The 20,639-nt window shown below is 40.8% G+C and overlaps 1 protein-coding gene across 5 annotated transcripts in view; it reads right to left on the bottom strand.

Moving 5' to 3' along the window:
• LRCH3 (leucine rich repeats and calponin homology domain containing 3) overlaps positions 1–20,639 on the bottom strand; it is a gene marked incomplete at both ends in the record, with an annotated part of 95,646 nt that overhangs the window by 16,837 nt on the left and 58,170 nt on the right. For 2 of the 5 annotated variants that reach the window (XM_080918735.1, XM_080918739.1), the window contains 11 exons: positions 853–960; positions 1,768–1,816; positions 2,856–2,927; positions 6,367–6,420; positions 7,982–8,032; positions 9,714–9,854; positions 10,610–10,649; positions 12,829–12,905; positions 15,059–15,207; positions 18,451–18,571; positions 19,886–19,979. In XM_080918735.1, coding sequence (XP_080774861.1) covers positions 853–960; positions 1,768–1,816; positions 2,856–2,927; positions 6,367–6,420; positions 7,982–8,032; positions 9,714–9,854; positions 10,610–10,649; positions 12,829–12,905; positions 15,059–15,207; positions 18,451–18,571; positions 19,886–19,979 — 956 coding nt within the window. The remainder of the gene's footprint in view (positions 1–852; positions 961–1,767; positions 1,817–2,855; positions 2,928–6,366; positions 6,421–7,981; positions 8,033–9,713; positions 9,855–10,609; positions 10,650–12,828; positions 12,906–15,058; positions 15,208–18,450; positions 18,572–19,885; positions 19,980–20,639) is intronic. The other 3 variants (XM_080918737.1, XM_080918736.1, XM_080918738.1) reach the window with 3 other exon arrangements.

Consider the following 20,639-nt stretch of genomic DNA (forward strand, 5'->3'; position numbering starts at 1 on the left):
TCTATATACAAGCCAATAAATGATTCTCACAAAATGAAATGGCTCAGTGCTGTAAGTCAACTTTACCCATACCTCAAAGCCTCTTGGATATTCTCTGCCCACTGAGCCCAGAGGGTTCTGGTATCTTCACCTTAAACACCAGAGATTTATTTTGTCCACTTTGAGACATTTCTATAAATTAAACAATATTATATGTATCCTTTGCGATGTGTCAGTACTGCACATTCTAGAAATCAGTATTTTGTATGTACAATTTTCATTACATGACACTCATTGTACAGATACACCACGGTTCATCCCCTTCCTACTACGAACACTACATTAGCACATTATGAAACTGTTGCTGTCACTGTTTTGTACCTATCTTTTGCTTAACACACATGCATATTTTTCAAGGTACAATTGCTGGCAATAGGCATACAAATATTCAAATGTTTATTGATACAGAAAGATCTGAGAAAAGATTCGTAATGAGGGAGGAATGTTCTCTGACAGAATAAGTTTATGTGTTTAATCTGTTTTTTGATTTTGGCTTTGAGACAGGATCTTGAAATGTAGCCTGGGCTAGCCTTAAAATCAATTCTGCCTCAGCCTCCTAAATGTAGGGATTACAGGTATGTATCATCATGCACAGCTGAAACATTATAAAATGTTTTATATAATACTAAGAAAATTACTAATCCAAAGGAAAAACCAAGATGCTCCTGACTTAAAGTTAGTGAGGTCACAGACGCCTGGAGTTAGTAATTTTGCCAAGATGAGAGCTAACTAAGTATGCAGCATGTAAGACCTCACAGCACTGTGCAAAGCCATCCCCCACTCTGCCTCGCCTTTAACGTCACCACCGCTTACCTTTGTTAGTGTCTGCCCTGACAGCAGCTCGGAAAAGGAAGCTTTCAGGGCGCTGGGGCTGATTTCTCTGGGTAGCAGCAGGAAAAGAGTGTGCAGGGGAATGACGGGCTACACCAGCACGGAAAGGCAAGAGGATGTTAACGGATGGAGAGCAAACCAAAGGTGATACAGACAATGCCACACAAGTCAGTAAACAGCAGATGGGAAGTCCAATCAAACATGGCAATGGTGTAGATGATGAAGATTCTACGCATTAATGAAAAGCTCATGTATGAAAGTAAAGCTCTTGTTTAGTTTTAAAATTGTTATTTTTTAGTGTAACAACAAATGCACCCTGAACGTTAATACACTGAACCTAGTCTCTTGCAAACTATATCCTTGCTAATTCTTATTCATTTTTTTTCTTATCAAATGACCAACTAGTAAAAAAAGAAATTCTGCTAAAGAGGGGCTGGGGCTGTAGCTCAGTTGGTGGCGTGCTTGGCTAGCACTGGAGAAGTCCTGGGTTTGGTCAGCTTGCTCCCCAGCGCTATGGAAACCAGGCATGGCAGGACAGCCAATGCTCTGCAGCTGGAGCCAGAATCGGAGCTTCAGAATATTTATCTTCATTACTAGTCACAGGTCAGCCTGGGCACAGGAGACTTTGAGACTTTAATATCTCTTTCTCTGTCTCTCTCTCACCCCCCCCCCCCCAGAAACTAATCCTAGTAAAGAACAACTGCTGAGCCTGGTGACAGACACCTGTTGTAACCCCAGAATTTGGGAGAATGAGTCAGAAGAACCATTAGTTCTGGCTAGCCTGGGCTATATAATCTGGCTAGCCTGGGCTATATAAAAAGACTGTTTTTCTCTCTCCTACCCATCAAAAACAAAACAGAACAAAACCCACCATCACATTAATTGTGTTCCCATTACCTGTCTCTGTCATCGGAAAGCTTGAGGTGACATCACTTCTGTCATCGATCTGTGGAGAAACAGGCATATCAGCAGTTACAACTCAAGAAAGGACAGTTCCATGTCTTGGTAACATAGGGGATCTAAGAAAGCCATGTAACTTGACTTAAAACTAAGTCTAGAAATGAAAGTTTAGTGAAATTGACTGATTTTGTACTTTTTCTTAAAAAGACAGATTTTTTTCTGCTTAGTTATGTAATACATTTGTTAAAGATATACCTAACCTCTCCAAACACTGTGAAAAAGGATCATTCTAAGACAAAAACAATTACTGAGACATATATACTGGAAGAGAAACCTTCTTCTTCCTTCTTTTAGTTTTTGAGACAGGGTTTTTGTGTAGCCCCGGCTGTCCTCAAACTCACAGAGATCCTCCTGCCTCTGCCTCCTGAGTGCTGGGATTAAAGACGTGCACTAATCCAAGTTCTAGCCTGTTTTTCCTGTAAGGAAACTAGTCCCACATGACTATTCCTGATGCCAAAGAGCCCATATTAAACATGGCCATCAGCTCACAGACAGCTCTAAAGGCCACTGAGAACTCATACAAGTGCTACACTGAGGAACACAGCTATGGAACCAGAGCGTTTCCCTGGATGTCCTCAGCATTCAAGTCTAGGCTGCCATGGTGCAAAGAGACAGGACTGGGTCTGTGGAAGAATGTGCACAGGATGGAACATGATGATCTCCATGTTGTGGGCGGGGCCTGTCATGGCTGCTCCTCCTCTTGATTGCAGGAGAAGGAGGCATTCCAGCTACCAGACCATCTAGCCTAGAAGGCAAGTGTGCCACAGAAACACAGGAGCCTGCTCTCATGTCCTAAACTCAGACAGGTGTAAGTTCCCTTTGCTACATTCACTGTGCATGGAGGACTGACTGTTGGAATGGTGGTGACACTAGTGCTAACAAACACATCCATACTTTAGGTGTGTTTCATGCCCCCCGAGCCCGCCTTGCTTGCTGCTATACCAAGCTATTGCAAACAAACTAAAGACTCCTATACCCCAACCTCCTCCCAGAATTTTCGGATTCATTAATGCAACAAGAGATACCTTAAGAGGTGTGAAGGCAGAAGAATGAGGCCGGGTAGCCACGCAGCTCACTCCATCCAACCCTGGCAGGGACTAAATTTCAAACAAAGAAGAGAAGAAACAAAAGGCAGCATTTGAATTAGCAAATGGTAGACAGGCAGAGTTAAGCAGTAAAACTGGCAGAAGGAAGGTCATCAACAAATATCATGTTTATTAAGATGGGCACATTGTCATCATCATCGTCATCATCATCCTCCTCCTCATCACATCCTCATCATCCTCATCACCATCATCACCATACAATCATTTACACAACTTTCCCACCTATATAACTGAGAATACTCTTAAGGCCTCATACCACATTCATTTAGAATGTAGGGGCATTATTCTAGCTCTAGAGCTGCTAATAAGTCACAGAAAATAAAAGACAAGTGGATGTTTCAGAACTCACATTTCCTCCAAAACACAGACATCTTGTAATACAAGGAGGTATTTCTTAATAAAATTGTTTCAGATGGAAATAAAACTTAAGACATCCATGACTTCAGCAAAATAGCTTTGAAACGTATTTGTCTTTTATTGTCCTGTGAAAAGGGAAATATAGTCAGAGCATTCATTTTTAACCAAGCAGGGCTGGCATAAACCAAAATATTTTTCAATGTTAACCCAAGTTATATTGGGAGAGGTCAGTCGTGAGGATTCAGCTTTACACTGTGAAGATGACCAAGCATTTCATCTCTGCATCAGTGAAATTCCAAATGACTAGAATTTCAAAGAGAGTGATTTTACTTTTATTTGGTTCACTTATCTTTAAAAAAGCCAACCCTTCATGTGTATGATGTGTATGTATGTGAATATTTGTGTAAGTAGGGGTGAGTGCACTAGCACCAAGATGGACCAGCCTTAGGTGTGGTCCTCACGGTCCGCCTTGTCTGAGAGAGGGTCTCTGTCCTCAAGTGCTGCACAGTTGGGTTGGAGGGAGCTTGTCGGCAGCACCCTCACTGCAGGACCACAGGGACCACAGGGACCACAGATGCACTGTTTCCGGCATCACGTAGGTTCTAGGGATTCAGACTCAGGTCCTCACTCTTGCACAGCAGGTGCTTTACTCACTTGAGTTTGTCAAGTGGGCCAGGCTAGTTAGCCAGTAACCCCCAGTACTAGAATTACAAGTGTGTGCCACCATACCTGACTTTTTAAAGTGTGCTGGGATCCAAGACAGGTCTTTAATCATGCAAGACAAGTAAGTATTTTACTCTTTAAGACATCTCTTTATGATCACAGTGTCTCCCCCCACACTCTCTATATATAATGATTTATGAGCTTTTTGCCTCAATGTATGTGTATCTACCATATGGACCATGTATGTCCCTGCTGCCTGCTGGAGGGGCCGGGGAAGGCATCCACTGCTCTGGCAGTAGTGCCACACATAGTTGAGCTATCACGTGGGTGCCGGGTATGAATCCAAGTCTTCTGCAAGGGCAGCCAGTGCTAGATGTGATACTTAAGCAGATCCTTGATGAATGAGTACAAATCAATCAAGGAATGTAGTAGTCCATGCAGGGAATAGCATTTACAAAGAGCAGAGGACAGAAAATTTCATATTTGAAAAGCCAAAGAAAAAAAAAAAAAAGAAAAAGAAAAAGAAAAAAGGAAGAAAAGTGAACCTAGAGATAAGGATGGAGATGAAGATACCAGAGCACACAAAGGCTTCTCTCAGGATTTACTTTACAAATTTAGATTTTAAGAGCAGTATGAAATAAACCCTTTGAAGAACATTTCTGAGATCAGAGACAAGATTTAAAACCTGGCTTTTAAAATGTAATTTTCTTCCTCTACTCCCCCACTCCTGAGACAGAGGGTAACCTTGAACTCCTAACTCCACCGCCCAGAGTTTGTACGAGGTTGGCAGAGCATTCCTTATCATACAAAGAAATGTGAATTTTGCTTTTGTTATTTACTTGGGTGTTTGGGGGCCTTGCTACATAGTCTAAGCTTGCCTTGAACTAGGTTTGCTGTACAGGATGGCCTTGAACTTGAGGCAAACCTCTTGCTCATGCTCGGCCTCCTAAGTGCTGGAATACAGGAGTACAACACCCAAAAAGATTTTATTTTCAAGGAATCTAATTCAGGAAATCAGGCCTGAATACCAACAGCTAAAATGCAAAGATTTTGTGTTTTGACAACAGCTGAAGGCAACTTCAGATTTCATGCTAAGGGTATTTGCTATTGTTGTTTTTCCAAATTCTACTTTTTCTTTGACTAAAACATCTGGACACTCAAACTTCTATCACCTCCTGTATGTGTTATTAAATCTCATCTTTGGTTTCCTATTATGTCTTCAGTTTTAGCATAGAAGGCAATCCAGCATGGGTATTTACTACAGGCCTTGGATTAGATTCAAACCCAGACCAAGGCCTTTGTCAAGTCACACCTGGGTGAAACATTTCTCTGCCTCGATTTCACTAAATTGTTACCAGTAGGCTTAATCTTAATTTTTAATACTGCTGTCAGAACTGAGCAAGATAACTGACCAGCATCAGAAACCACATAAACTAAGTTTCACTCCTTATGGCAGTGAAATTCTGCTAAGACTCCAGAGGCTGGACCTCATGGTCACTTTTAAGACTGCCCGGTTAATATATACTTTGTCCATCTTAACGGAGACGAAGGCCGTAGAACACACATCATACACTCTCACAGCACACATATTGGCAGCGTCTAGACTTCTGACAGAAGTCACCACACACAAAACCTTTGAGAATCAAAACAAAACAAAAAACTATAAACAAGTAGCACAAAACATGATGGGGAAAGCAACTTTATAAATGCTTAAATTCTCCTCCAAGACTGATTTTAAAAGACTTTAAATAAAGCCTTCATGGTTCATCTACTTTGGGTGGATGATGTGTTCACAACTGCAGGAGACCGCACTGCAGGTAATGTTCTTCTGAGTTAAAGGTGAGCACGGAAGGACTTCAACTCTGAGTATTTGAACTTCACTTTTGAAAGTGAAGTCTTTGTCACTACTTCTGCAATGAGTGCACGTATGCGTGTGTGACAAGCCATCATGCCTGTGTGACGATGCAGCTTGTATTTGCAAGGGGTGGGAAGACATTCTGTAAAAATGAAAACAACAGAAACCACATATACCATAAAATAGGTTGTCATATATAGTTAGTGTCATGGAGTGTAGAACTCAACTTAACACATAGGAATGACTCATGAGCCAAAATAATGATTAACTATGTGGCCTCAAAATTAGAAAAGACATTAAAAAAAACTAATTATCACATACATCTCATCATATATAAAGCCAGTAGGGTTCTCAGTGCAAATGGTTTCCCTTGGGAAGCATTAGACAGATGTGTGAGTCAAACTCTAGAAGCCTGGCTATACTGTAAAGTTAATGGAGAGAGCAGTTCTGGTTATTTATAGAGAATTTAGCTATGGTACCCATCATGTTTTATGGTATTTACATCAATTCACAAGTTACTCTAAACCACGTAAACTCCATTTTTCGTTCTCTTACCACTAACAAGGCACTGTCATCAGTGTGCTGAGACCTTCTGGATGGGAAGGGACACTGGGAAGGTGAAGAAAATAAGCAATGTCAAAAACAAATGGTGTACACAAAGTGATGCATTCCACAAGGACACACACAGGAAAGCATGAGGCACACATCCCAAGAGTCATCAGAGTCAGACGGGTGACTTCCTCCTAGACACCTTCTGAAGCAAAGGCTCGCAGGAGAGCGCTGAGAGGTGCAGCTGCACCACAAACACTCTGTGGCCATTTTGTAAACCAATGACAAAAGTAAACCCGTGAGCAATGGATTCTGGTCTAGGCATCTTTTCATTGCCTTTCTCAGACAAGTGAGGAAATGTTAGTTGGTCTGTTGGCACACAGCACTTGGGAACTGGGGGCAGGAGAGGCAGGAATTCAAGGTCATCACCTTATATAGTGTACTTGAGTCTTTGTTGGGCTCAAACATGAAATATCTTTAAAAAAAGTTGGAGTTAAGAAAATGCATTAAGTGCATCAAGCTTTGGTTGTTAAATTTGCATAGTACCATTGTGAAGAAAGACAGTAAGAACTCAGGCGGAATGCTTCAGGTTTCACGCCCTCATACACAGTACTTACACACAAGCAACACACACAGGGACTAAGAACCTGTGCTACAGAAACAATGTGCTACAAGAGTGCCACACCAGGCTTTTCATCCATCCATCCATCCATCCATCCATCCATCCATCCATCCATCCATCCATCCATCCGCTCATTCAGTGAGTGTGTCCCCGAATGCAAGTGCCACAGCACAGAGGAAGACCTGTGACAGTCATCTTCCACCAAGTGGAGTCTGAAGAACTAAACTCAAATTGGTCATCAGGCTTGGCAGAAAAAGCCAGGGACTCAATGATCCATCTTACTCCACTCACATTAAGTGTTCAAACAATGTACTTAAAAAGTCAAAACAGTAGTCATAAATTAAAACTACAGGAGGTAAAAATAAGGGAAGCTGGTCAATATGAAAGTTAACTACACTAAAATAACATTCATTTAGTAACTTTCATTTGAACTGACTAAAATAGGCACATAAAATTTACACAGTTTAAGCAATTAATTTTATATATCTGACACTGATCTATAACTGACATACGTGAGTTAAAACAAGGAAATCAGACTGATGCTGAAATGCTACAGTCTCTCTGGTTTAGCACCAAAACCATCCACCATCAAAGGATGATCCAAGCTGCAGATGGAATAATGTCTAGATGGTTGTATACACAACCTTACCCTATACATCCTAATAACCTCCTTATTATCCTGCACCTTATTTTCCTTCATATAAAGAATTTAATAGAGTAGGAGGGGTAATTTGAGGGAGCAGGTTGGTTTGAGAAGGGGTTTTTCTATATAGCTCAGGCTAGCCCAGAATTCACTATGTAGCTTAGACTGGCCTTGAACTCTTTAGCCTCTTGCCTTCCAGATGATGGGATAATGGGCCTATGTCCACTACACCAGCCAAAAATCACTCTTTCATTATTTAAACGTTTGATCACTAAAAACATGAGAACCACACTGTAGACATTTTATTTCCATTGCAAAATAACAAATTCCAAGAAAAAGTAGTTGTATGGACTTACCTCACCATTTCCAGGGGGCTGCTGTTTCTGTGGACTTTGAGATGCTTTTTGCTATAGCCCCAGAAAGAGGAAGCTAGTTAGAATCTCAATGCTGGAACTTATACATTCCATTTAAATACATGGATCACATCAGTTTATTTTTTATATATATTTACTAGTTAAGAAGATTATGCTCTTGCCTTTAACATTTTAGCTTAAATGAAGAATCACAATAAACTATGTTATCATTCTTCTGTAAGTATTGATAGAAAACATTAAAAACCTGAATATACATTCAGAAATATCATGTCACTACTCTCTCAGGAACTCATTCACTCAAATGGCTAGTAAGTTAGCTTTCTGTCAGACAGATCTCAAGTATTTTTCAGCTGTTCATAGAAACTCAACTCTGATCACTGCCACATTACATTCAATATATTCAAAAGCAAATTTGTAATTTCTTTTTTCTTTCTTTTCTTTGGTTTTTGAAGACAGGGTTTCTCTGTGTAGTCCTGACTGTCCTGGAACTCGCTCTGTAGACCATGGTGGCTTTAAACTCAGAAGATCTGTCTGCCTCTGCCTCCTGAGCTCTGGTATTAAAGGCATGCACCACTACCTGGCTACAATTTCTTAATAACAAGCTATTTTCCCAACTTATTAATTCTGTTATTCTGACAAATAAACATTTGTACACAACTAGTGCTTTGAATTTTTTTTTTTTCTTTCGTTGGGGGTAGAGGGACTCCCAAGTGCCGGGATCAGAGGCACGCTTGGCTTTTCTTTTTCTTTTTTGAGACCGTGTCTCATGTAGCACAGACTGGTCTCAAACTTGTTAGGCAGTCAAGGATGACCTTGAACTTCTGACTCCTGCCTCCATGTGCCCGGCTAAGATTGTGATGTTCAGCTCCACACTTGGTTTAAGCAGTGCTAGGGTGGAATGCTGGGCTTACGCCTGTTAGGAGAGCACTGTCCACTTCCCCACCCCAGCTACACACCCTCCAGGACTGTCTCCTTACACACATGATCTCATGTGATCTTTCTCATTCTGTACAAGAAACAATACCACAAGCAGAGAAAACTGGGAATGCAGGATGTGGAACATTCAGTGGTATGAAGTGTAGCTGAGATCTACACCTGGCTTTTGACTCTGGCTTCTCTTTGCTTTCACAGACCTAAACTGAACTCTCATTAAAACCTTGCTTTGGGTCCATCTATTTATTTCTTTTACTTTCTTTCTTTGTTTTTACATTTTTCTTCATGATTTATTCACTGCTCAGTACCCATCAACTTAGGAATTTACCATATACTTAGATTACAAAAGTCATAGCACCTGCCATGGTAATATTAATTAATAATGGATATGTTTAGTATCATACACATGGAGGGGGAGGGGAACACAGAACAGCTCGGTACAGCACACAGTGACACATGTAGACACAAACTCAGATGCTTCTGACTCTCCTTGGCAACATTTCCAACTAAACTTAGAGGCTGTGCCTTCCTTTTTGTCTAAGTCTAATTACTGTGACTCCTTTCTACTCCATTTTCTCCTCTTGCTTCTTCCCAGACTGCCTATCATGCACAGATGAGTTTTTCAGTAGGATCTTTCTTCATATGGTTTTCTCCTGGCTTTCACCATCTTCAATCTAAACTCCCTTTAATTAAGGCAATAAAACTGACAGTCTTGGCAAAATGAATAAACATTTCTTCTCCTAACTTCAAGAGTATCCATCAACGATGGTAAAGGATTTACTTTGACAAAGTCTAGGACAGCATCTCTCTGAATCTGCTTGGTCCTAATTTTCTCCTCCTCATACTGCAGGGCTGCAAGCTGTGCCTCTCTCCGAGTGCACTCAACAGACTGCTGATGAAGCTCCAAGTCTGAATGTGAAAGCTGCAAGAAAGGACTCATTTTAGACATGTAAAGGGGACAAGGGGCATCACATCAGTAATTCACATCAACAACATGTAAGGGGAGGACAAGGGACATCATGTCAACAACCTTCATCAACATAAATAACACTGCTACCTCAAGGTCTACTTTGCAGTGTTAACATTTTAAAATATATGTTTATTGCTAACCTTTCCCCTTCACACTGTTCTTCATGTACACACGCTTTAGGAACTGAGAAAACAAATTGTAAGATTTATAGATATCTGACAATTAATGCCAGTTTAAGTACTATAAAAGAAAACCTGGTTGACAAGAAAGCTCAGCCAGTAAGGGTGCTTATCACCAAAACCTAATACCTGAGTTCAAGCCCAGGAACCCACACAGTGGAAGTAGAGAACCAAATCCTCAAAGTTGTCCTCCTACCTTTAACGTGCATGCTGTGGGGTGTGCATGCATAGGCACACATTCAAAAAGAATGAAAAAAAAAGCCATCTTAGCTTCACAAAAATCAAAATAAAAACAACAAAGGTAAATCTAATACCTAAGCTGGGTAGTGGTGGTGCAAATCTTTAATCCCAACACTTGGGAGGCAGAAGGCTGGTTCCAGGACAGTCAGGGCAACACAAAGAAACTGTCTCCAATCCCTGCAATCCTTCCCCCCCAAAAAAATCTAAAAAACAAAAACAAACCCCAAAACCAAACCAAACCAACCAAACAAAAAAACCCAAAACCCCAAAAATAAAAAACAACCTTACCTGATTGTGACTTGGTGGCATTGATGGCTCAACCGGAACCCTGGCCCCCCAAAAAAGAATAAGAACTCAGTGACAAGGTAAGAAGGGACAAGTAAAATAAGTAAACTTTTCATTTTTAACAGAAGTTTCTGTCAATCAGGCAAACTGTTAAGTCTACATTGAAAGAGGAAATGCATTTTGTAAATCTAAGCCAGAGAAGTTAGATTAAATCCCAGGCCTACCTGATGTCCCCACGTCACATGTCATGTGAGAGGTCACTGATGGCTAGCTAACAAGTGCACGGCAGCACTGCTGAGGACAGCTGGTTGAGAGCCTTTCTCCAACATCCCAGTCCTTACAACATGCATAGCCATGACCCATGTGCCTAGCATGACCAAAGCAGAGACTAAACTGAGATCCTCTGACAGATACAGCCATTTTACTCAATGGGAACCTGGCTGTGGTGAACCTGGGCACTGTACTTGTAAAGCCCCTTAAGTAACAAAGTAAGGATCCTATTGATTTCTGTTCTACAGGAAGAGGGAGGCTCTATGCAGTGCCTAACAAAAACAAATACAGCACTACTACCCAAAGGTGGCAGAGGTAGTTAGGTTTGAGCCTTGTTTGGTTTTGTTCTCATGCAGTCTGAGAACAGAGAGGGACTGACTCCAGGCACTGTACTGAACACTGAACTGTTTCACAACTGTAGAAAACCAGCCCTTTGTGTCTGAATCGGAGCTCCATGCGCCTGAGCCTGAGCTAGAACCCACGTTTCCTAGTGAGCAGCTGGAGCTCTTCTTACTCTCTCAACAGAAAAGCAGAGAAAGGAAGTGCTCTGGGGCTAGAAGTGGAGCACCACACACACTGACTCCTGCAATGTCAACAACTAAGCTGTGCGAAGTTAAAGATGGAGACCAAGGGGGAAGGAGAGTGTGTGTGAGAGCCAGTGTAGACATCATGCATGGGCCACCTCGGCTCTGTTCCTCCTGGTGTGCTTTCCCCCTTCTTGATCATGACCTTTTTTTCCCTTCGGATGTCTCTCAACAACAGCATCACTCACATTTCATGAAGGGAATTTTTAGGCCTGTCTCTCACATTAGAGGCAGTTCAGCCTTAGTATCACCTATAGTGGTTTTGGAAATTGATACCCATAAGGAATAAATACATTTTCAATAGTAGCCCCTAAGGAGTGGTGCTGAATTTTGTGGAGAAACACTGGTCTACTTTATACTTCAGAAACTTTATTATGATGATTCAGTCTGGGGCCTTGCCTCTCAGACTTCTCCAATGGCCACAATGACCTTTTCCAGTCCTCAGGGCAGGAGAATGGCCAGACCTGCTCTGCTGCCAAGAAACCCTAAATAAAGTCTGCCTCTTGCCCAGTTTTTCCCCGTCTCTCCTATGTCTTTGCTAATAAATGTCTGTGTGAGGTTTGCTGGGTGGTGTGACTTTGGTACCCCTTGGCTTCTGACTGCCAGGATGCCTTTCCCCTCAGAGCTGCAACACCAGCTGTGGCGATACAACTCCATTTTCTTTATTCCTCCTGAGACAGCATTAGCATGCTATGGGTATAGAGACCTAAGGATGAATGACAGATGCTGCAGAGTAAATTTCCTGTCATTTAAGGACAGACAGATCTGAGTTCAAGGCCAGCCTGGTCTACAGAGTGAGCTCTAGGACAGCCAGGGCTGCATAGAGGAACCATGACTTGGAAAACACATAAGTAAACAGACAAAAAGAATAGACATATCAAACCTATTATCTGTATCTGTATTTCACATACAAAGATAAAAAAACTAAAAGAAATTAACTACTGTGATACAGTTTATATCCAGAATAGTTTTGGAATTCTAGAATAAAAACAGCATTGAGCTGATTTAGAAGAAGGAAGGCTCTCAGTCCAGTGAAAAGACTGTATATGCTGAAGGAATAAATAAATATAGGGCTTCAGAAAATCTTTAAAATGCTTAAATAAACATTTATCCCCACAAAACTGCATTACTACTAACTACTTTCAAATCAATTAATTCTAAAGTAAGGGTCTGGATTCAGAGCCAAGTAATGTTTACTCGTTTTTAAAATGGTGTTAGAACAAATGCAGACTGATCTAGTTTTAAATAGCCTCTAAGGCACACACAAGCCATAATATAGCTTCATTATATTTGGATTTGCACAAAATCAAATCAATTCACTTATTACTAAGCTTCAAGAAAGAATTAAGTTGAATTGCTTTTTCAAACCTGTTTTGATGTGAGTATCTTTTCATGTCTTCTGCTTTCTGAAACTCTCTAAAGGCTACTGGCTTTACTGGTGAACCCTAGATCCAAAAGAAAAAAAGTCAGTAAATAAATTTTATATATTCAAGTAGTTTGAGTTTTAGGAAATTGTACATTGAAAAGTTATTTTAATAGGCTTTTTTTTTTTTTTTGTGAGTGTTGTGTTTAAAAGCAGGCTATCAGGTTATGATGGTGCATGGCTACACACCCACACTCAGGAGACTGGGGCAAAAGAAGAGTTTGAGAACAGCCTGAGGGACATAGCGAGACTCCATCTCAGAAAACAAAATCAGAGCTGGTGAGATGGGCCAGTGTGTGCTGTGCTTGCTGTGCGAGCCCGGCATCGGAGTGTCATCTCCAGAGCCTTAGAAAAGCTGGATGGAAAAACCAGCCGCAAAGAACTGTTTCTGACCTTCACTCACACACACACACACACACACACACACACACACACACACACACACACAAATCCCAACATGAGACTGTAAGCTGTATTACATAGGCTTTTATAAATAAAAATATGTGAAGTCTATGACTATGGATTTTATTTACAAGGTTCTCCTCTCACTGTATTATATAAATTAGTGATTAAGCACACTGATATTTTCAGAGTAAGAACCTTTGAGACCGGGAGGTGGTGGTACACATGTCTGATCCCAGCATAGGGAGGCAGAGGCAGGCAGATCTCTGTAAGTGAGGCCAGTCTGGTCTACAGAGTGAGTTCCAGTACAGCAGGGCTCTGTAGAGAGACCCTGTCTCAAACAAACAAACAGAGACCTCAGAAACCATCTACTCCAGGCCTAACTGCACCTGCTGAGTTACTTTATCAGTATCTCCTTCACAGATTGTTAATTTAAACTAATTGCTTCATCATACTTTTGTAAACACCCAATTTTTAGAAAGCTATACAATACAAAAATACCAAGAGTTTTATTCCACAGAATCATATGGCTACCACATATGAGGTAGCTAGAGTTTTAAAACACTGTAAGGAGCTCTACAGCGGGCTTAGGGAAAGAGTATGCCAACCTTTCTCAGTAGACCAGTAAGCAGTATCTGTAGATAGTCACTCAGTCAACCTAATGCACTTTAAAGTCATTAAAGAAAAAGAGGACAGGAGAAGAAAAGGGATTTCTCCAAAGAGCATTATGCAGTATTGTTAATTTAAATTTTATTAGAAAGTAACTCTTGGCTCCAGCAGAGAGAATGACAGCTTAAACCACAAGGCAGTTTTGTCAATCACTGGTCTATCATTATCTTTTGGCTACAGGACTTGATTTTATCTGAATTTAGAGACAAGTATCTTCTGAACTACAATAAAACCCACTGTGTTCAAAAGCCTTCGGCAGGAACCAAAGGCTTCTTTTAAGGAATGCTATTACTCTACATCACCCTCCACTTGAAGCAACTGATCTGTGATTTCTAAAAGTTAAATACATCGTTTTTCAAAAAAAGCCCCTAGTGTTTCTCAAACAACCGCTGCTCAGAGCCTGGGACAAAGTCCAGACATCAACACAGCACACATTAGAATGAAGCCATTTTATTCTGCTGACTAGATAGATTGAAGAATGCTATTCTCCTGAAGACCCTTGAGGAACTGGTGGAGATTCTACAATGCTTACTTGTTTTGTAGGCAATTCAATGCTTCATTATAAGAGGCACCAAGAATTTTAATAGCAAACAATTTATATTCAGTTAACTAAGGATAAAAGCACCAGTATAATTAAACTTATTAATATTCTATGGGTAAGTTGAATGTTTCCTCAAAAGTCAACTTTGGTCTAATTAATTATCTACTAAATTACTGTTTATAATTAGCTATAATAAAAAAGCAAAACACTAAAGCAAAAAAGACCAGCCAGAAAGCAAAACTACCTAGCAAGGAGAAGGATCCTAGCCTGTGCACTTCCTCCAGAGCCTGAGATCATGCTCATACCTCCTTTCACTGCCTCTTCATAGGAATGGAAGCGGTCTGCTTATCTGAGGAATAAAACTGCAATCATTTTTGAGACTACTTTCTGACTTTTCCAAATTAACCTTGAAAGCTCCAGGACTAAAACACGAAGGGAAAATGAAACAATTGGGCCTAAACCAATAACTTACTGACATGACAGGGATCTCTACCATCAGCAGCTGTTCTCAGTAGGGACACGAACGTCTTTAGTCTAGGAAGGGGAAAAGGGTACACCGCTACCTCATGCGAGATTCTCCGTTGTTCAATATATGCCATAAACTGTGAGCTGAGACTGTTCGTGTCCAGGCTCTTGGGTTGTTTCACATCGTTTTCTTCTTCTTCTGTAGTACAGCCGTCAATGTAGTCAATCTGATCCAGATCATGCTCCACTGTATACACACACACACACACACACACACACACACACACACACACGCACATGGAAGAAAGAGAGATTCAAAATTAAACAGCTTAAATTGCTTAAATTGTATCTCCCGGGGTTGGAGAGATGGCTCAGAAGTTAAGAGCACTGACTGCTCTTCCAGAGTTCATGAGTTCAATTCCCATCAACTACATGGTGGCTCACAGCCATCTCTAATGGATCCATACTCTCTTCTGGTGTGTCGGAAGACAGAGATACTGTACTCATATTTATAAAATAAATAAATGTTTTAAAAATGACATTTCCCTTTTCCCCCATGTCTGTTCTGTGATGAATGATGTTTCAATGAAACAAGTCTTTATTATTTACTCTATGGCCCCTCAAAAAATTGCCTCTTGTGAACCCTCAGTCTAAATCCACTAACGAATGCAACAGCTCAGGGTGGGCCACTGACGTACAGAGCCGTGGTATTTATTCTCTCTGGATGGCTCTGCAGTGTTTAAGCAGGGCAGCCTGAGTCTGAGACAGAGAAGACAGCTGCTTTTAAAGAATCTTTTCATGAATTTGGTTTTCAGGAAAAGGAAGCTAACTCAAAAGACAGTAGAAGACAACAAAAAAGACACAGGAGAGAAGAAACAAGTTGGGGAAAAAGAAACTTATTGACTGTTTCCCTTCCTGTGGCTCAAAAAAGAGAACAAAGATTTCCCTATTTAAAAAATTACTTACTAGAAGTCAGTGTGCTAGACATTTTGCAGCAATTTGTAGTGAAAGGGATTCATCTGAAGAATTTTTTTTTCTCAAATACTAACTGGAAAATGTATCTTATAACTTGTTAAATAACACCTCTCTTCCACTAAAAGAGATACTTTAGCGGAAAGGGAGGCAACTAAAGATATAGCCATATAATTGTTGCATCTGGTAAGCTTCTGGCTATCCAGAGTTAAAGCTAACCTTGTTCAACAGCTAGTTAAAATGGCACTCTAAGAAAGACCTTGCAGTGAAGCAGTTTCTCAATGCACTGAACTCCAACCACTGTTTGCTCCTGCACCACTGTGCCAAACACTGAACTGAACTGCAGTTAATATTAAATTGAAATTTGTGCTACAAGTTTATTAAGATCTAACATTTTTTTCCAACTAAAATAGTTTATATGATTATTTCTCAAGAAAGTAACATCAGGTTTTCATACTATCCAGATCAGCACAGTCAAAATCTGATGAAGATTTTGTAGTTATATTTCAGTTCAGAAAAGCCACATTCCATCTTTTAATTTTCTGTAGTGTATGCACGTGTGCAAGTGTGCATGGGGGTATAGGTGCATGTGTGTCCACATGGAGGTGAGCGGCTGATATCAGTGTTTTCATTGTTAGCCACTTTAGCTAACAATCTTTTTGTTTTTTTACATTTTTTTTACAGGGGCAAATATGCGTGACATACATTGGAAGAGCATGTGTGCTATGCAGCGGAATAGAAGTCACATTTCTTATGGGGGGCATGTATGCCATGGCACATGTGCAGATGTCAGAGGGAAATTTGCAGAAACTTCTCTCCTCTCCTTCCATCGTGTGAGTCTCCGGGATAAGACTTAAGTCAGCAGAGCTGGTCGCGAGCCCCTCTGCCCGGGGGCCGCCTCGCTTATCCCCCGCTTTAGTTTTGGAACAAATCTGTCATGGCCCTGGAGCTCCCTGGAGTGCCCAGGATCTCCGTCTCTGTACCAAGTGCTGGGTCTGCAGGTGTGTGCCGCTATGGCTGACACTGGTGTGGGTGCTTGGGGTAAAGCTGCCCCCATTCTCTCTCAGCTCTCCAGCTTCCAGATGCTACATCTCAGCTACCCAACACCTGCACAGGGTTAGTGGGCACAATACTAAAGGCACAGCTGGAAGGGATGCTGAGTCTTCAGTGAAATGCGGCACAGATAACTTACATGAAAACAAAACTTAAAATACAATTACTAAAATAGGAATGGAATGGGAAGTGAAAGGAGTAAAGAATATAAGCCCCACAGGACTAAACAAGTGTAACTGACGTCATTAGATTCGAGAGCGCTTCTCACGAACAAGCATTTCTACAAAATCTATGTAATTTCTCCCTCAGCACTCGCCCTCAAAATGCCAACATTTGGCTTTAAATTTTAAATTAAAAGAATACAGAGTAGAATTCTAAAACCTACTTCAGAAGAACTTGGAAACAGACAGAACTCTATTTTATAAAAACTACTACATTCTAAGTGTCCAAATAAGAAAAGCTAGGATTCAGAAGCCCCAGAAAACATAAGTAAACATTAAGATACGAAGGAAGGTGGGCATGCTGGTAGGCACCTAAGGACCCAGCAGCTCAGGGGGCTGATGTGAGGTTACTTGAATTCAGGAGTTTGAGGTGAGCCTGGATATTGGGGTGAAAACTCAGTTTTAAACAGTGTAACCTAAATGACTAAGCAGGAGAAAACATTTGCTGTCATGCGTAATGTCATACCTGAATTTGATCCCGGGACCTGCAAGGTGGAAGGAGAGAACGAGCTGTCCCCACCCTCACCACACCTGTGCTGGCACACTCTTTGATGGTAAACAGATACTATTTGAAAAAGCTAGAAATAAGTACAAGCAGACACAGTTGATTGCTGAAAGAGCTCAAGAAACCTCTTTAAAATGGAGACTCTTAAAAAGAGACAATGCTACTTAGTATGATCAAGATGAACAAACACCTACTCCAGATAAAGTGTCCTTACAAAAGAAATGATTTTAATTATGAATGGAAAATAAAGAGAAAGTGAATTTTATCAGATGGCAAAATTTTTTTGTCATAAATAAACAGAAGTCTTCAGAAGAATGAAGAATCTATAGAGAAGCAAACAAAAGAGCAGGTGTGACAAAGACCACTTCCAAAAAGGTAAGGTGAGCAGATACTTCCTACTCTGTCACCATGCCTTCCCGGGCTACTGTCAATACCCTCCTCATCATGAGGAACTGGATCCCTCCAGAACCCTAAGCCAAAACAAACTCCATTAAACACCAACAAGAAAGTTATGGTTAGAGCTGAGCTGTGTTAAATCCTCAGCACTACAAAACCAGGTGTGCTGGAATACAGCGGGACCCCAGGCTGGGGGGAAGAGACAAACAGATCAGGTGGAAGCAGGAAGACCGGAAGTTCAAAGCTATCCTACATAAGGGGTTTGAGGCAAGTCAGGGTTATAGGAGACCCTGTTATAATACAAGGTTTTATAAAGGCTTTAAATGTCATCAGAATCATGTACCTCCACCATTCGTGACAACCACACTGCTGCGATTCTCCAGGTATTGGCTTTCTCTCCGCAGTCTTTGCTCTTTAGTAATCTCTGCCACTCGAAGAGGCAGATCCGAAAATTCGTCTGTAGGCTTAAAAAGCAGAAACATTAAAAACCATCATGTCCAATTTTAGATAACATACAGTACAGAAATATAAACTATAATCTACATAAAAGAAGAAAAAGCAAAAACTTCTAGAAATTGACAGTGAATAGTGTATAATTCTATGAATATAGTAAATGCAATGAAATGTGTACTTTAAACAGGCAATCTTTACCACAATTAACAAAAGTAGGACAGTCAGAACTGTAAGTAAATATATACATAGGTTTAAATTATCTACACACACACACACACAAACACATATCACACTGCAATATTTAAGAAGACAGTCACCAAGACATACATACATATGCATATATACAACCTAACAACACATTTCAAGTAAGTTTTGATCGAACTTGGTTTTAACTTACTATTTATTTATTTACTTATGTTTGACAGGTCTCACTATGTAGCTTGGCAGGCCTGGAACTCACTATATAGTTCTAGTTAGCCTAGAACTCACAGAGATCCACCTGCCACTGCTTCCTGACACTGAGATTCAAGGCATTCACAGCATTGTGCTACAGCACTAGGCTTTTGTCTTGGATTCAAGGATACAATGTTATAAAATGTCTGTTATCAGACCCTGTAGCAAAAGTGTAGTCATTTAATTAGTAGCTAAAATATATATTAGTCATTTTAAATGATAGAAAATCTAATAGTATGAATTATCAAAACAAGAAAGCATGTAATTTATGGCATGTGACTGGCCTCACTAAGATGTCCCACCTTCTGTGCCAGGGCCTGCTAGAGAGGAATCCACTTTTGAGCTAACACTTAAAGCTCCGGCTCCTTGTCCTCACCAGTCAGGGTTCAGTCCTTTGCACTTTCCCAGCATCCGGCACATCCCTTCTATCACCATCTCCGCTGCACATCATCCTGGCCCTCAAGTTCTAGATGTCAGGGCTTTGCATGGGGCTGAGACAGTTGCTATGCAGTGCAAGCTGTCCTGGAACTTGTTACATAGGCCAGGCTATCTTCAAATCACGGCGCTCCTGCCTCAGTCTCCTAAGAGCTAGAATTATAGATATGTTGCCACAGCCACTAAGCTTCAGCTTTAACTCCTCAACTCCTATTCCACTTTCCAGAATATCCATACATAAGACGAGGAAACAAATCTGAAAGAAGATACTGGCAAAAATGCTAGTAAAACAAACAGTGTAGAATTCTCAGATGGAGGACTATGTAGGGTTTTGGCTCTTTGACATTACTCTATTTCACCTAATAAATTAGATCTCCCTTGTAAATTTAACTTCCTTTTCTAAGTCAGGAGTTTTAACACATGCACAGAGCACTCACCTCATTCCCCGACCACCGCTTGTCACCACTATCCACACTGTTGAAGCCGGAGTCAAGGGCTCCGTAGGGACGGCCTGAGTAAAGTTCTTCATGGCTGTCCAAAAAAGTGCTATTTGTTACTATGAGTTTCCGAAGTCTTTAAAGTAGCATTTGAGATTAACCAGTCACAATTTTATTAACTAACACTCTCATGACACTTGGCTACAAAAATATTAGAGCTAAGTGAGCATTCTCTGAGCGTTGTAAGAAGAAAATTCTAAACAAGAACAAAGTACACAGAATAGTCTGATCTCCCCAAATCAGAATTCACCATGAAAAGCACCACTGTCCCGTTTTGTTCTCAGTGCACTCATTTTAAATTACAAAGCAATGGATTTCACCTCACAGCCTCTCCATACTTGGTGCCATCGCACTTTGTTGCCATGGGTTCATGTCCCTCCCTCCCTCCCAGATGTTTTCTCTCTCCTGTTAACCCTTTTCTTCTTTTCATCACGGATCTTCCCTTAAGGTCTCTTCTTCCACACTCACGACCCTCTTTCACACACGATGTCCTTATAAATGAAAACATCATCCTTTCCTGATGACAGCAGTAGTGAAACCCTGGCGTTGCAGAGTAAGTTTGGCCGTGTTCTTTCTCTGTCAATGAGCAGCACCGGTGTTAGCTCCTCTTTAATTTGGTACAGTTTAGCCATGAATCCATCTGGTCGAACACTTGGTTACAGCTTCAGTCTCATTGACTGCCATTACCCTAAGT

Source organism: Micromys minutus (genome assembly GCF_963924665.1).
Source record: "Micromys minutus genome assembly, chromosome: 7".
NCBI classification, from domain to species: Eukaryota; Metazoa; Chordata; class Mammalia; order Rodentia; family Muridae; genus Micromys; species Micromys minutus.